Source organism: Phoenix dactylifera, chromosome 6 (genome assembly GCF_009389715.1).
Source record: "Phoenix dactylifera cultivar Barhee BC4 chromosome 6, palm_55x_up_171113_PBpolish2nd_filt_p, whole genome shotgun sequence".
In the NCBI taxonomy this organism is placed as follows: domain Eukaryota; kingdom Viridiplantae; phylum Streptophyta; class Magnoliopsida; order Arecales; family Arecaceae; genus Phoenix; species Phoenix dactylifera.
The window spans coordinates 4,878,781-4,894,694 of NC_052397.1; the positions used below are offsets into that span (position 1 = coordinate 4,878,781).

The 15,914-nt window shown below is 37.5% G+C and overlaps 3 protein-coding genes and 1 non-coding gene across 4 annotated transcripts in view; 2 read left to right on the forward strand and 2 right to left on the reverse strand.

The window, feature by feature from the left end:
- LOC113462464 (pentatricopeptide repeat-containing protein At4g21065-like) lies at window positions 1–1,934 on the forward strand. Its single transcript, XM_026802977.2, has one exon. It carries the CDS (start codon window positions 173–175, stop codon window positions 1,709–1,711), a length of 1,539 nt encoding a protein of 512 aa, XP_026658778.2. The 5' UTR covers window positions 1–172; the 3' UTR covers window positions 1,712–1,934.
- Window positions 1,778–15,914, reverse strand: part of LOC103702807 (2-hydroxy-palmitic acid dioxygenase MPO1) — a 26,564-nt gene continuing 12,427 nt past the window's right edge. The window contains exons 2-5 of the mRNA XM_008785377.4: window positions 9,704–10,085; window positions 2,356–2,418; window positions 2,179–2,250; window positions 1,778–2,109 (exon numbers count right to left, since the gene is read on the reverse strand). Of these exons, the coding sequence (XP_008783599.1) occupies window positions 1,996–2,109; window positions 2,179–2,250; window positions 2,356–2,418; window positions 9,704–10,036 (582 nt within the window). The 5' untranslated portion in view covers window positions 10,037–10,085 and the 3' untranslated portion in view covers window positions 1,778–1,995. The remainder of the gene's footprint in view (window positions 2,110–2,178; window positions 2,251–2,355; window positions 2,419–9,703; window positions 10,086–15,914) is intronic.
- LOC103702824 (photosynthetic NDH subunit of lumenal location 2, chloroplastic-like) overlaps window positions 15,184–15,914 on the reverse strand; it is a 1,810-nt gene continuing 1,079 nt past the window's right edge. Inside the window, exon 2 of the mRNA XM_008785400.3 lies at window positions 15,184–15,691. Within this exon, the coding sequence (XP_008783622.2) occupies window positions 15,593–15,691 (99 nt within the window). The 3' untranslated portion in view covers window positions 15,184–15,592. The remainder of the gene's footprint in view (window positions 15,692–15,914) is intronic.
- TRNAI-AAU lies at window positions 15,782–15,855 on the forward strand. Its single transcript has one exon. It is a non-coding gene; the product is annotated as a tRNA-Ile (tRNA).

Consider the following 15,914-nt stretch of genomic DNA (forward strand, 5'->3'; position numbering starts at 1 on the left):
CAGTTTTTCTAGGAAAAAATAAAAAATTTGAGAACCAAATGAGTTAAAAGAGTATTCTAATCCCCTGCTCACCTTTATTTATCTATGATAAGTTTCATTAGGTTGGTCTAGTACTTTGTGCATCATCTTAGCAACGTGTATTCAGACTCAAATATATGCGGGTCACAATTCCATGCTTCATAATCCAGTAGCTATGACTTTACCCAGCAACTGGAACAGACATATCTTTGGATCGTTCAGAAGGCTCTCAGTTGCTCCATTCCTACTGCGACAACGGACTCATCGTTGCTCCTTACCCTCTGATGACCCAACAAATACAAAAGAAGAGCTAGATGAGAGCTACCACTCAAAAGAGCAAAGCCTCATCTCCCTCTTCCAGTCGTGCTCCACCATGAGGGATCTCTCCCAGATACATTCCCAGATCATTCGAACCGGCTTCGACCAGCATGTGTTTGTTGTGGGCAGAGCCATCACATTCTGCTGCGTCTCGGAGAATGGATCCATGGACTACGCATTGGCCATCTTCGAACAGCTCCAATGGCCAGATGGATTCATCTGGAACACTATGATCAGAGGATTTGGGAGGACTAGCAGAGCAGAGGAAGCTTTCCTTTTCTTCCAGAGGATGCGACAGAAGGGGAAGGTGGCAGATAATTTCACCTTCTCGTTCCTGCTCAAAATTTGCGGGCAGCTGACTGCTGTCGAATTGGGCAGGCAAATTCACTGTTGTGTACTAAAGCATGGCCTGGATGCCCATGTCTACGTGGGCAACACCCTCATCCACATGTATGGCCTGTTTGAAGAGATGGACACCGCTCGCCGGGTATTCGAAGAAATGCCCAGTGTAGATGTAGTGTCATGGAACACTCTTATTGATGGCTATGTGAACCGCGGCCGATACAAGGAGGCTTTGAGGATGCTTGGGATAATGAAGAGAAGTGGTTTCCACCCAGACGAGGCCACCTTAGTTCTAGTTCTGTCGGCATGCTCGGAGCTGGGCGCATTGGATTTTGGCAGATGGGTTCATTCAAGCATCAGCGGTTCCATTCTTAATCGGAGTATCTCAGTTCTGAACTCTCTGATCGATATGTACGCCAAGTGTGGGGCAATTGATAGAGCTCTTCGAGTATTCGAGGATATGAAAGAGAGGAATATAGTTTCATGGAACTCGATGATACTAGGACTTGCAATGCATGGGCACGCAGATGAAGCGCTAGGGCTCTTTGATAGGATGCGAAAGACTGAAATCGAAGAGCCAAATGACATTACTTTCCTAGGAGTGCTCTGCGCCTGCAGCCATGGAGGTCTGGTAGAAGAAGGGCAAAGGTACTTCGATAGCATGAGGAGAGACTGTGGTATCACTCCCACTATAAAGCACTACGGATGCATGGTTGATCTTCTTGGGCGAGCAGGGCTTGTGAAGGAGGCTTATGAACTGATAAGGAGCATGCCGATGGAAGGCAATGCAGTGGTGTGGAGGACATTGTTAGGGGCATGCCGGGTTCATGGGGACATTGAATTGGGTGAACGAGTTCGAAAGCATCTGGATGAGTTGGAACCTGATCATAGCAGTGATTATGTTCTCCTGTCACACATGTATGCAGGTGCTGGCCGATGGAATGATGTGTTGAATGTCAGAGAATCAATGAAAGGAAGGGGAGTTCAGAAGCCAGAACCTGGGAACAGCTTGTCGACATGCTTTCGAGTATGACACTTCAAAGCCTTTTTTTTTTTTTTTTTGTGCGCGCGTGTAATACATCCGCAAGCATTATTGTAATAATTGGAACATAGACAGAAGCATTTCAAGATGGTTTCATTGTTTTTTCACAATACATGATTTTTGTGATGTACAAACTGCGGTATGATGCTCTTTAATTATAGATGCTATAACTGAGCACATATGGCATGGACACTAACAGCGTTGGTGTTAACAAGTAAACTGATGCAACCAGGGCCAAGGAGAAATGATGGGTAATGTGATTTAGATGCTATCCCTTACGAACTTTTCTTCTGCTTATTTGCCTGCCATTCTTTGCGAGCAGCCTCAATCTTTGCACTTACATTAGAATGGAAGCCAGGATATGGTTCGTACCCGAAAAAATTAAGTGCCTGGATACACAGAAAGTCAGGATACTCTTCATTTTAGATTCTTTTACATCACAGAATGCAGATGATTACCTCGAGCAAAACAAAGAATGGGGCCATCAAGAAAGCTTGAGAAAGATTGTCGAGAAGAGCTGGTGCGCGCTTCTGAGAGGACGGGAAAAAAGAAAAGGTTTCAGTTGCACCAGTCCGTAGAACAAAGATACACATGGTTCTTATCAGAATGAAATGACCATAAAAGGCATACTTTACCTCAAACACTCCGTGGCCTATAAATTGCCAAGTCCAGCAAAACAACTGAGCAGCAAGAACGACCTGTATAGATGTTGCAGGAAAACTATCAGTGTCTACTTTTAAACATGAAACTGCACACAAGTGATATTTCTTAATTCCATTAACAAATCATCAAAATCTATTATGTTAAGGGCATAGAACAAGTTGAGCTCCCAGTCACCGTTTATTGCTCGCTAATCATAACACCACCCTTGGCATTCAAAATGCATTTTCAACATTCAGTTTTCAAGTGAGACTTTATGGAAATGCTTAAGGGCTGAAAATCTCTAGCATACTGCCATGAGAGGAGATTAAAGAAAAAGAGGTTAACAATGAGTATTTATGTTAGAATTGAAAAATTCTGGTCTTGCATAATGCAAAAGGATGCTTCAACTTTCAAAGTAATAGATATGCATGAACACTATAAAACAGAGTGTTTCATAATCAAATATATGGTAAGGGATGATGCATATACTGACAAGTATATATACTTCTTTCTTTTTTAAAAAGCCATGAACATAATACTTGGCATGAACCATTGAAGGTGAAGAAATGACTGTAAAGCTGGAACTGGAGCATAAATGTTTGTTTTCATGATGAGACAAACAAAAGAAGCATTAAAATTAAATGTGGGGTCCAGGATTTAGAAAGAAAGTATGTGAATGCAAATAGCCTAAAATATATCCTGGAGATAAATTGAACCTTCAAGCTTGATACAGACTGCATATGGGATTTATTTATTCACTCCTTGGAGGATTTCTCCTTATACTGCCAAGACTTTCCCTTCTTCTTCCAAAAGCTGAATGCCAACATTGGACTTAATATGGCAGGATCAGATTTGATGACCAAAAGATTGAAATACTAGTGCTCCATATCTGATATGCCACAACCTCTTTTATTTGGGTTTTGAATTTCTTGGTGAGAATACTAGTATGCCAATATCAATACTAACCCATGACTCTGAAAACAATTTTCCATTCTCAAGCTCTTTCATTTGGGTTTGCTATCATGCAGGGGAACTAGTAAAGTTGTTCACTGGGCTGAAGGAGGAAAACCACCATGGAGCATGCAAATATTTTCAATGAAAAAACATATATCACCAGAGGAAGCTGTTTCTTTTGACCACTCTCAAGGAAGCAAAGAGAATGACAGGTTCCTTCATGGGCTGGATAGTTCAGGCATGAAGGAAGAATCATGCTTTAGTTGCTTCAGGGTTTTCAATTCCCTCCTTTTCCTTGGCATTTTTGTTACAGCTTTTAGCAGTTGATGCAGCTCTCTAATTTTATGAGGTGAACTCATCACCAAAACAGGAATTTGGTAAGTACCAGTAGAATAAGGACTGACTGATCACATATCTCCTTCAAATCAATATATCCATTGCAGTAAGAACATGCCAAGAGCACCTGAACTTGCATCAATCCTCTTACTTCAAAACATTCACCCTTCAATTATTAGCCCCCAGAAACCAGATCCTATTGTTGGCATCTTCTATAAACAGTGACATTTCTCAGAAAATTTTAGGTGTCAATTACATGAAATAATAATAAAATTTGTTTGATGTATTTTCTCAAAAGACATTTAACTTCAAAACCTTTTCTTTAAAGAATTCAAGTCACCCTTACATTTAATGCACTTCAAGAAGTATGCAAGAAGGTACTAAATAGAGGTATTTGTGTTTAAGTGTCTTATAGTGCATATTTTGGCAGATTAGTATATTCTTGGGTGCTCTTGGGTAGTCCTTTCCTGAAAAGAACTATTGAATATAGGAGAAACAAAGATTTACTCCAACCATTCAAGAAGGCTATGTTAATCAGTAAAGTTGTTAGCAGAAAGACGGGTAGGACAAGGAGAGAATCAGAGTCATAGAGAGGAGGGGAAGAGGGGGCGAGAGGGGAAATAAGACGACCGAACTTGACATCAGACCTTTCTTTCATTTCAGAAAAAAAGCATACAAGTCTTTTTCTTGACCCTCTTTATAAACTCACAAAATTGACCCACAAGTTGATAAATTTTAGTCTTTTTGGAGCTCTTTATAAAGAAAAAACAAATCCCTAATAAAATTTTAAAAAGAAACAGCTGTTTGACCCCTAACAATCCATGGGTACTGAAGCATCACTATTCATGCTAATGTGAATATTTACCACCTCTTACCTAAATATACTCCTTCTAGACCTCCTAAAATTATGGATTCAAAGATCTTATGATATGATCTTGGTTGTCATTATTGGAAATAGAAGAACTTTAAATCATCAAAATCCAGGCGGTTGCATGTGATGCAATTCACTCCCGCATCATTCGCTTCCACTACGTGAATATCATCCAAAAGATCTTTTTTTTTCTTCCAAAAGCTTTATCCTCTTTTAAGTCCTCTATGATTTGATAATGGAGACCCACATAAAGTTCTCTTGAAATCAAATTGTTTTTTGATTGTTTTAATGTCCATTGTTTTACAAGCAACAAGGTGTGGATCATCCGTTTGATGACAAGCTTTGAGGAATCGAGCAAATTAGTAAGGAATGGATCTTCATGTGACTTGATCTTGATCATTGATTTTAGATTAGCAATTTGATCTTGCCACATATGCTCCTTGCATTGATCTTCATTATTTTGATCCTTTGTCTCTGATAGATCCAATAGATCATCAACTAACGGATTCTCATTTAACAAAACTTTGATGGTGGTGCAATAGATCATCAACTAACGGATTCTCAATTAACAAAACTTTGATGGTGGTGCTGTTGCATAATGAATCCTTGACCATAGACTCTTCACATGATAAAGCACCAATTGTAAGCTCTTCATGCATAAGTTCTCTGGCTTCTTCATCTAAGATTCTTGATTTGTAGTTCGGCCTTGGACAGTTTTTACACGCCTAAAGCCACTGTAATTGCTTGCATTGCAGCCTACATGGACATCACATCATTCTTGATAGAGGCCCACTATGTAGCAAAAGATCTTCTTCCCATATTTGACATGCTCATGAAGGTAACCAATTCTAAAATTCAAGTTCTCATTCACGACTATGATAAAAGGTAAAGAAATAAGAAATAAATAGACAGAAGTTCAAGCAATAAGGAAGAGAAGGTAGGATCTTTGGCTTCGATACCAAATTGATGTAGGACAAGAAGAGAATGAGGGTTATAGAGATGAGGGGAAGAGGGACAGAGAAGAAATCAGACACTCGAACTTGGCTTCAAACCTTCAATTCATTTCAAAAAGAAAGATAGAAAGAAAGTATACAAGTTTTTTTCTAGACCCTCTTTATAAACTCACAAACTTGACCCAAAAGCTAATGAATTTTGATCCTTTTGAGACTCTTTACAAAGATGGAAACAAATCCCTAATAAAATTTCCCAAACAAACAACTTGTTGATCCTTAAGTGTTGTAGCACCACTATCTGCAGTACAGTGTCATTAACAGCAACTGACCCCTTAACTTATCTAAATAGACCCCTTCCGACCCTCATAAAATTATGAACTTAAAGATCTTATTGTACGACCGTGGTTGGCTATTATTGACCTCAACAAATCCTAATGTTTTCTATCTAAAGCCTACAATTAAAGAACTATAAATCAGCAATTCAAGCTATTGAATGTGATGCAGTCCAGTCCTGCATCAATAGGCATACTTTGGTGTTTGAAAATGGCATGCGGTTTCAAATAAATGGTATGACATAAATCTAACATACGAAGGCTCGCTTTGTAATATATGTTGCTCTGAGACAAAAAAATAGAAGAGATTACCTTATCGGCAGTGTAGTTCAACTTTGAAGAATCAGTTACAGGCATAAATAAATGATCCATGCTACAATAAAGATTAAAATAGCTCAAGCTTGATAATAAGTGTATAGTGATCCCTGCAATTATGAATGTTCCAAAAGGAAGAATAACTTCGATGATTATGACAGATGATATCCAATATACCAAAGCCTAAAGTTATCAAATGAATACAAGGTATTAAATTACTTGAGGTATGGTATGAGCCTTAGAGGTGCCAAGGGAGCCTTTCATATAGAATCGATACCACACAGATTTCGATAGTAGGGGTAGAACCAAGCTAGATTGAAGTACACATGTAACAAAGACATATGTTAGTGGCACAGGAAATGTGCAAAGTTATCTTTCCTTCAACCTAGTCATTTATTCTAAGCTGATTTGCAGACTAACTCATGCCAAGACATCTTAAAGTAAAAAAGTGAGCAATTATCCTAAGCAGAAAACAATTCGACCATATCCAGAAAGCAGTTATGTCAATTTTCCAGAAAAAAAAATGCTTGTTTTGCTTGACAAGGACCTAGGTTTTTATCCACCTACTAGCAGTCAAAACCAATTATAGCACAAAAAACCAAAGTGATCCAAGTATCCATCAATGCTTTCTTCATAGTTCAAATGGTTGCAGTAATGCTATCCTCCTCTTCATCTTGATGATATCATTAAATTGTTCAATTAGAAGAAGGAAGAGATTTAGATTTCCTTCTCCATGGTCCCTCAACTGCCAAGGACTGATTGCATAAAGTAACTAATTAATCCTAAAATTAACCAACAGACAAGCATGGATCCCTACTTGAACTGCAACCTCAGAAAAGCTTTCCTAATTTTTTACCAGCGACACTGCTGCTACATCACTGCTTCTTATAGACAAATTAGAATCACTCATAAGCAATCAGGCTAGCATGCGAGCGCCTCATGAGTTACTCACATATGGGCAAAGATGGTTTAGTCAAGAAACTTTTTCTTGGTTTTCATGTAGATTTTGATAGAGTAAACATATCTGTTAAGCAATAAATCTTGCACATTTTTGATAATTTTATCAAATAACTTATCAAAAACTATTTGAACCATCGGTAGAAGCAGGCATGGAACTATCTGGCATGAGATGCATCACTCATTAAGATGATTTTCCACTTAATAAGTACTACAATAAATAGTACCTTATATTCGTTTCATTCAGATTGTGGTTATGCTTGAACAATGAAAAGGGTATATTTGGATGCCTTTTCACCAACTTGAAGAACATTTAGCAAATAAAAGGTCTATACTGCTCCAGAATAGTGTCAGTACAAGGTTAGGAAAGAACCAACAAACAAGAGCGCACTTCAGGCACAAAGATTATGCGAGCGAGTTCCCTTTAGCATTACACTTCCAAACTTTGTCCAAGTAGCTTTCAAGTGGAATGCCATGACAATAAGTTGCCTTGAAACAAGAAGGGCAATTGTTGTTTAACATTCTTACCTCTGACAATGTGCATTGGAGACTAAAGCTAGCAGCATGGTTCGCCGTGCCGGCCCGAACCGGACAGTACGAGATATACCATATTAGTCTGGTACCAGTACACAGTACTGAAAGCGTATCAGCACTCGATATGCCAAAAACACTCCATACCGTACCGTACCAATATAGTACTAGTGTGGCACCAGTACAGGATCCGGTACCAAGACGACGAACCTTGGCTAGCAGTTCTAACAAATCTTTAAAATTTTTAAATATTTAGTTCTCTTTTTCACTAGAAAGGAGAGGATGCTAGGATATTAGGAAAATACGGAGAGTTCTCTATGAAGTACTTCACAGTTCACAGATTCTAACTATAAAAGGTGTTATACAGTCTCTGGGTTATGACAATGTTTAGCGTACATGTTCCCTTGAAGGGTAAGGCAGAGATTTAGATGAGAGCTCTGAATAAGACCTATTGAAAAGATGGATCGAATGTGTCAATTTGGAAAAGGCAGAGATTTAATCAGTCACCAATCCAGATTAATATTTCAAGGGCATCAATCTATTAGATCCATTAGAAATTCCATAATCAATGAGGGCTTAAAAAAATAATTGACTAAAAATGTAAACATTGATTCCACATGCAGTTTTCTAGCCATTATGGACTAAGAGAAACATAATAAAATATTAATGGAAAAATCAGCACTATTGGGATCACCACAGTGGTATGACAACCTCCATCTGGAACATGGGTCTAGCATAGGTGTACAGTACCATGATGGAAATCAGAGTTTGCAGCATCTTCCAAAACCAATGACAGGCTGATCTGCAGATGTAAATATGCTGATTGATTTTCTGATTATCCTAGCTTGGGATGGATTCTTTAATTGACAATTAGCTGGCTTTGCTAGTTATGATCCCTTTATATATGAAGAAAAATTTTCCTTCTTTTCCCCCTATTTTCTGAAGGTTCAGGTGACTCAGGTCTTTGACTCCAATTCATTCATGTTTTTTATGTTTAGACTGTTGGTGATAACTGCTGAAACTACCGGCCTTCTCAAAATGTATGCAATTCCATTACTCAGGTCACCCTATTAGTATTCTATATTTTTGATGTTGCTAATAGTTGTTATATTTCAATTGAATGTGACGTTCATTAAATGGATTTCATATAAATGAAATTGTGCCTTTTCCCCTGACATAGGTTAGAAGTATTTTAGGTTTAATGGTGGGGAGACAAAAGAGATGAGCTAATGCAGTTAAAATTCTCGAGCAATCTGTCATTGCTTTCTCCATCAAGAGATCAATGAGTAAATAATTTACAGCAATAATCCAGTCATAACAACAGAACAAGTCCAACGGGTGAAACAGTTGTTTTTAAAATAGCACTATGTTAACTTATTGTCCAGGTCTTAATATATCTTATGTTTTAAGTTTCTTATTATGTCATTACACTTAAAAAGAAAAAAAACAGACACATGTTTGGTGTGTGTGTGAGAGAGAAAGAATTCAGCACAAAGAAAATTAAAGAAATGTTGAACACATGGTTAGGTTCCCTAGAAACAAAAAGATGCAAAAGATTACAATTGGGACTGATCTCTTGCATCCTAATCCGGAATCTCAATGATCACAGGAAGACAAAAGAATATACCTGCTAACCCAGTATGAGTCCCAATCAAGGGTTTGAGAGGAGGAGAACGCATTCAGCTACCCATACTAATTATAAAGATAAAAAAGGAGCACAATAATTTGTTGATACATCAGAACATCCCTGCACTAGAACACATTTACAATGCACTAAATTGAGACCAAAAGGACAATCACAATACTGCACAATTTTAGCATGATCCTCAGTTCACAAGCATCCAATAACACCTAATCATGATAAAATCGACACGAATCCGCTTCCTAACAGCGCCAAAAGTATACCGAAAACCTAAATTTTGCACCCGCTCTTCGCATCAAATAAGGTTAAGGACAAACAATACAAAAACGAAAGACGAATCCAATTAACACCATGCGAAATCATACCCAAGTCAATCAGCGAAACAAGATCTCCAAATCCGATCGATCGCATAAAATCATGAAGAAATAAAGAATGGAAAAGTCGACGGACCTTCCAAGCGAGGGAGAAGCCGAGGCGGGCGGCGAGGGAGCTGCTGCCGAGCCAGCAGAGGAAGCAGAGGGCGGCAGCCAGGGAGCCGGCTTTGGGTTCCATGAGGACGTAGAAGAGAGCATAGATGAGGGCGAAGACGAAGGCGAAGTCCAAGGCAAGGCCGCCATCGGCAAAGGGGAGGTGAAGGAGAGGGGGAGCAAAGTGGAAGAGCACGAGAGACGTAAAGAAGATGGGCCAGACGAAGAGCATGTGGATGAAGACGTTCACCGGGTTGCTGTGGTACGCCCCGTAGAAGGCGAAGTGCTTCTCCAGATCAAACAATCCCTTCCCCATAATAGATGATGATGAGATCGATACGAGAGAGAGAGAGAGAGAGAGAGAGGGTTGAATGGGTGTTTCTTGTCGTTGAATAGAAGAGAGAGGGGGGTTTTTATAAGAGGGGAGGGAAGGTGACGGCCGCCGAAGGGGAAAGAGGAGAGGGGTTTCTTTGTTTCAAACTGTTGACCGGAAACGAATACTTCTGAACTCACTCCATGCAATTGGATCGGAGTTCTCAGTCTGTGAGGGGAGGTTCTTGATTTTACTGATTTTTTTATTATTATTATTTATACATATATCATTTTTGGCCATGGTCATGGTGACGGTGATGCCTCAACCCACACGTTAAGTTGTCCATCCTTGCTCCTCACGTTAGAATGTCCCATTCAAAATTAAAGAAATATTTATATATATAAGGATTAGTTGCATACTTACCACATATTTGGATGTTTATATTGTATTGTCTGCAAATTAAAAAAAAAAATATTTATGTCAAACATAATTATTGTAAAGAAAGCTATAGTTATAAGCTATTTCTGACATTAAGTTCTTGAATTATCCCGAGTGTAGAGTTATTCAAGTGGCTATGGAACTATTTCAAATTAGAAGTAAGAATAATTTTTCTCCTAGATTAACTATTCCAGCATAGATATAATATTTTTCGTGAAAATTAGACATAATTATTTATATTTTGCACTTCCTAATACCAAACCAAATAAGTTAAAACTTCAAAACATAAACTTGTTTCAAGTATATCAACTTAAACTTGGGAGGAATTGCATGTGTACCTTTATTTATAGAAATATTTATGCTACACCTTTTCCAAGTTTATTTTTAGTTTAAAAATGTTAGAAAATAAAATGCATGATTGTAAACGAAAAATGTCTTGTAATTTTTTTTTCAAATTTACAAAAACTTATTTTCATTCTTATAATTTTATACAATTGGCAATCATACAAAAGGATGTGATGATAATTTTATTTAATTAGATTAAGCTATCACTGTATCATAAAGTTTCTTGATATTTTCCATGTTCTTTGTGGAAAGAAGTCGCAAGATTTCCACTTTTGTCATTTTGCACATCTGCCTCCAGTTTAAAAGTTGGGTCCTAGGTAAGTACTCTCGTTTGACGAGGAGAGAGAACTATGATGGTCCCTTTAATGTGGTATTAGTTTCTGGACCTCGTTTTCGGAATCAGTGGAAAGTGGAAACCAATGGCCGTGGAATAGATAAATAAATAGGAAGAATTGAACCCCATCGTCGCTGTCTTAAGCTCCCATTACTTAGCTGAAATGGAAGTTGGAACGAGTCATGTGAGCTTCCGGAGACTTTGATCCTTATTTTGTATTGTTAGTTGAGCGTCCGTGGCGCTAAAATTCTCGCACGCTTTTAGGCCGGACAGAAACAAGTAATAGTCAAATTTATTGAAGTCTAGAACATTTCATTCGTTATCTCAGTGATACGAGATTTTTGTTTACGAGCTCTTGGCTATGTGCTTATCTCGTTAATAAAATGCTTTTATATTATCTCATTAATATGTCCCATATACTATTACAATATGAATCCTAAAGGGCTATAATACGATCCCTGTCGGGTGAGCCTCAACCTGGGTTCCATTTTATTTCTTTAACTCCAAAAATAAAAGCCATGGCTCTACCGTATTGAGTTGTGTTATGGCATATATTCGTCAGCCTAACCTCGGCACAAACCAACTTACTAGTTTTAGCAGCTAACTTAGTCGGCCACAGCAATCAATCGAATTTAACCATTGTACCAATTAGAGCGAGCTAGGCAACTAGCAGTAATAAGCCATGTGGCTCCAATTTAAGTGTATTTTAAGCAATTAATTGCTATTAAAGACACGATCACAATCTCACCAATTGACGGGTGGTTATCGCTCATGCCTAAGCAAATCGACCTTAGTGGATTATGAGTCAACCCTAAACAACCTCGAGTCGACCCCAAACATAGATGAATCGCCCCCATAGTAACCACATGCAAAAGGCAGTATAGAAAAAAGAGCATTTTTTCAAGGCGCCCTCTGAGGAAGAAGAGTCGACTCATTTGCGTCTGACAACAATAACGACTAGTTTTTTGCAAAAATAAAATGGCCATATTCATTTTTAACAGCTATTTCAACCTCTTCAACGGCTAGAAACGGCTCTCCAACAACTTTTCAAGCTATACAAGCTTCCAAATTGAGCTAGAGATTAAGTGGATGAGGTAAAAGAAAAGAAATATAAGTCAATCACCACTTCTAGAACTTGAACTTGAGGATCAATTTGAGAAGTGACCATTCAAAGCCTCCATCTACTTCAGAGAGCTTCTAAATATCTATAGAGAAAACTTTAACTTTCAATCATTAAGTTCTACCACAAGATCAAGAGCGAGCGAAAAAGAAAAATGGGAAAGTATCAAAATCTATTTACTTCAAGATCCAAACATTCAGTGCAATCAAACTCAAGCTTCAACGACAAAAATCCAACCTTTGTAGAGGTTATATTGTATTTATTTTCTATCTTTCTTTTGTGCACGAGATTAAAAAATCTCATGTGGAGTTTTGGGTGTGGCTGACACTGCAAAAAATCAACAAGCTTGTAAGATTTGTCTGTACCTATGAAACAGTTAGGTTGCAGTCGATTGTCCTAAAAAAACGACTAAATTTTGCTGAGCTTGAAAATAAGCAAAGAGTTCCTAAGTATTGGAACTCGAGGTTGGTTTAGATGTACTAGCAAAAACAGCTTGATTTGTATGACTGCCAAAAAAATCAACTAAATTTAGTTGTGAGTCCTAAAAATATTTGTGTTGTAATCTTGTTCATAGATTATAATAAAATTTTTATGGAGAAAGCTTTAGGGAGTAGACGTAGAAATTGAGTTTGACTCCAAACCACCATAAAATATTTGTGTTTGAGTTGTTTATGCTTGTTCTTATCTTGTATATTTATTTATTACTTATTTTGTTATGCATTTTAAAGTTTAAATTAGTTTTATTTAATTATTGTTTAAGTTTGTAAAAAAATTTGTAAACCTAATTCACCTCTCTATTGAGTTGTCATCTTAGGCAACAATATAAGAGATAGCAGAGGGACCTCCAAGTATGTTTGTCTAAGCTCTCACACTCTAGCGCACTCTGCAACTCTCTCATTTTTTTTTTTTGTTCCTTTGGAATTCAGCTGACTTGAGCATCAATGGATCTTTCGTTAAACAAACTTCGGCAAATAGACTTCTCTTCCTATTTTTAGGCCAGACGAGTTACGTTAGACAAGCTTCTTCAGCTACGTTCAATCATTATCAGCACTCTTCACCCTAATTCTTCATCCCAGAGCCCAATCAACCGACTTCAACCTTTTACTTTAGATTTTGTCTGACCCCAGCGGTTCACTTCGAATTGTGGCGGCAACAAGTTGCACTCTTTTTTATTTTTCAAAATTTGATTAGGTTCCCCGAGTCCATCAAGTGCGTCCCAGGTGACAAACTCTAATTTAAAATTTAATCTTAAAAGAATATTCTCTTGCTTTTTGATAAAAAGAATATTCTCTTTTTATCTAGAAAGGCGGGGCCAAGGAATGATTAGCGCCAGCTGGCTTCCCTTGCAGCATTTAATCATGGATCCAAATGACCTAACTCATTAAGTTGCTGCTTGAGAAGGAAATTTTACAGACCTATGCCAAAATTTAATAACCTTAGATCTGCACACGCATGTAATGTGTAATAGTGAACCCCACCATCATGCAATCAAGGTCCTAGTAGCAAGTAGCCCACCATATGGTGTGCTTTATGGGTACGATTTGGGTATGATGCCTGATGGAAACATAGTGTTAGAGTTTATAGCTTATAAAAAAAATTTAATTTTAAAAAATCAAAATCAATCTTATCCCTATGCATTAAGTAATTCAAAGTTTTTAAAATTGTTTCTTTTTTAGTTCCCCATCGGATACGTGGAACTGTGGAAGCAAGCTTCTTACTTAAATTCGTTTTCTTTTCCAAAAAGCCCAAATCAGGCCTTATAAGATTGGGTTGGTGGCCCGTGCGCATGACTCAACTCGGCCCAGCGGCCGTGCCATGCGCAAAACAGGGCGGGTCGCATATGTTTTGGATCACTTAATCCATAATCCACTCTCACTCACATCACTACATAATTCTTTTTTTTTTTTTTTCTGGACATCCGAAAGAGTCAGTCAAGTCGAGCCTCCTCAACAATCATGCTCATTAAAGATGGATCAAGCTGACTCGGATTGTGGTACTTTGGAGACGAGATCACCACAGACCCGCACGTAAGGGATGAATTACGTTCTCAGGGAGCGTGCCTCACAAGCGTTGATCCAGGCAAGCTTTCTACTAATTGATTTTGGATAAAAATTTGTAGATATTAAGTTTTAAATTTTGATTTATTATTTTATATTCTAAATAGTAATTTCTAGATGCATCATACTTTGATTTCCAACATAAAGTTCCTTCGGGAGCATACCTGCTCCGAACCACACCCATGATTCACACATCATGAAGCTGCTAAAACCGGTCACAATGTATGTTTGGATCTATAACTTGGGCACGAATATTGCTTTAGATCTCTATATTTTTCTTGTGTGTGTGTGTGTGTGGGTTTTAAGGTCATAAGGAACCATCTACTGCTAAACCACACAAATCCTGAAGCTTTTTTTTTTTTTTTTTTGTGATCGGAGAAGCTTTTGTCTCTCTTTGTTAATGGATGTGTTCGAATAGATGATTGTGTTATAGATGCAATAACAGGAAACTACATCAGCTCTTTAATTGGGAAATATCTAATAGCAACAGATAGCCAAAAAAGATGAACATAGACACAAATACTGTTAGCATAATTTTAGAGATCACATAACAACCTGTATTACTTATAATATTTTTCTTTATTAACGTGATTTTGTATCAATTTTTATTATTTTTCTTTGTTAGCAAGATCTTATTAAAATGATTTTAAGGATCATATAATAACTTGCATCAATTAGTTATATTTTTCATTGTTAGTGTGATCCTATATCAGCCTATATTATTTTCTTTACATAGAGTCAAGTATATATAACTCACACTAAATAGATTGAAATTGAGAAATAAAATTACTTTTCTCTCTCTCTCTTTTTCTCTTGTTTTCTTCTTCTTCTGCAAATATTTTAATAGATACCATCCTTCTTGAAAATCATCTCAAGTTACAATTTATATATCTGGCATTTATCACGTTGACAATGCGATGATTTACAATTTAGATAATTTGGCATTTATTTTTTGATGCTATTCAAATAATACAAGAGATTTCCCACTTGATCTTAGACGAAACATTTTTTGATGGATCGCTAGGATAATGTAGCTGTCTATTGCACTAGGATGATGTAGCATTTTTTCTTCTCAGAGATTTCCCTGATGCGCACCTGAAGCAGCAATTCAATGCTGCAAACTCCACCCCCAGCTCCATCAATAATTTCTTGCATCGAACTGGCTCTTTTGCTGCAGATTTGTTTTGCTTGACCATCCATTGCTGGCCAATACAAAGTTTAGCTCAAACAACATATCCAACCTTGGCACATAGGGTCTCCCATGGTCAAGCCAGCATTGCTATCAGTTCATCCAATGAGTTAAGTGTCTTCTCGTAGTAGAGGTAGGATTCATATACCTTGGGAGACCTTACATAACGATCTAGCTGTAGAAAGAGCAATAAATGGAAGTAGTAAGAAGATTTTTTTTTTTTCTGATTGTAAGAAGAAATGAATATGAACAGCTATCTAGATCTGGCCTATTAGCTCAGTTGGTTAGAGCGTCGTGCTAATAACGCGAAGGTCGCAGGTTCGAGACCTGCATGGGCCATTTTATTAAAAAAATATTTTTTATTTTCTTTCTTTTATTTATAATATATTTTTCTACTT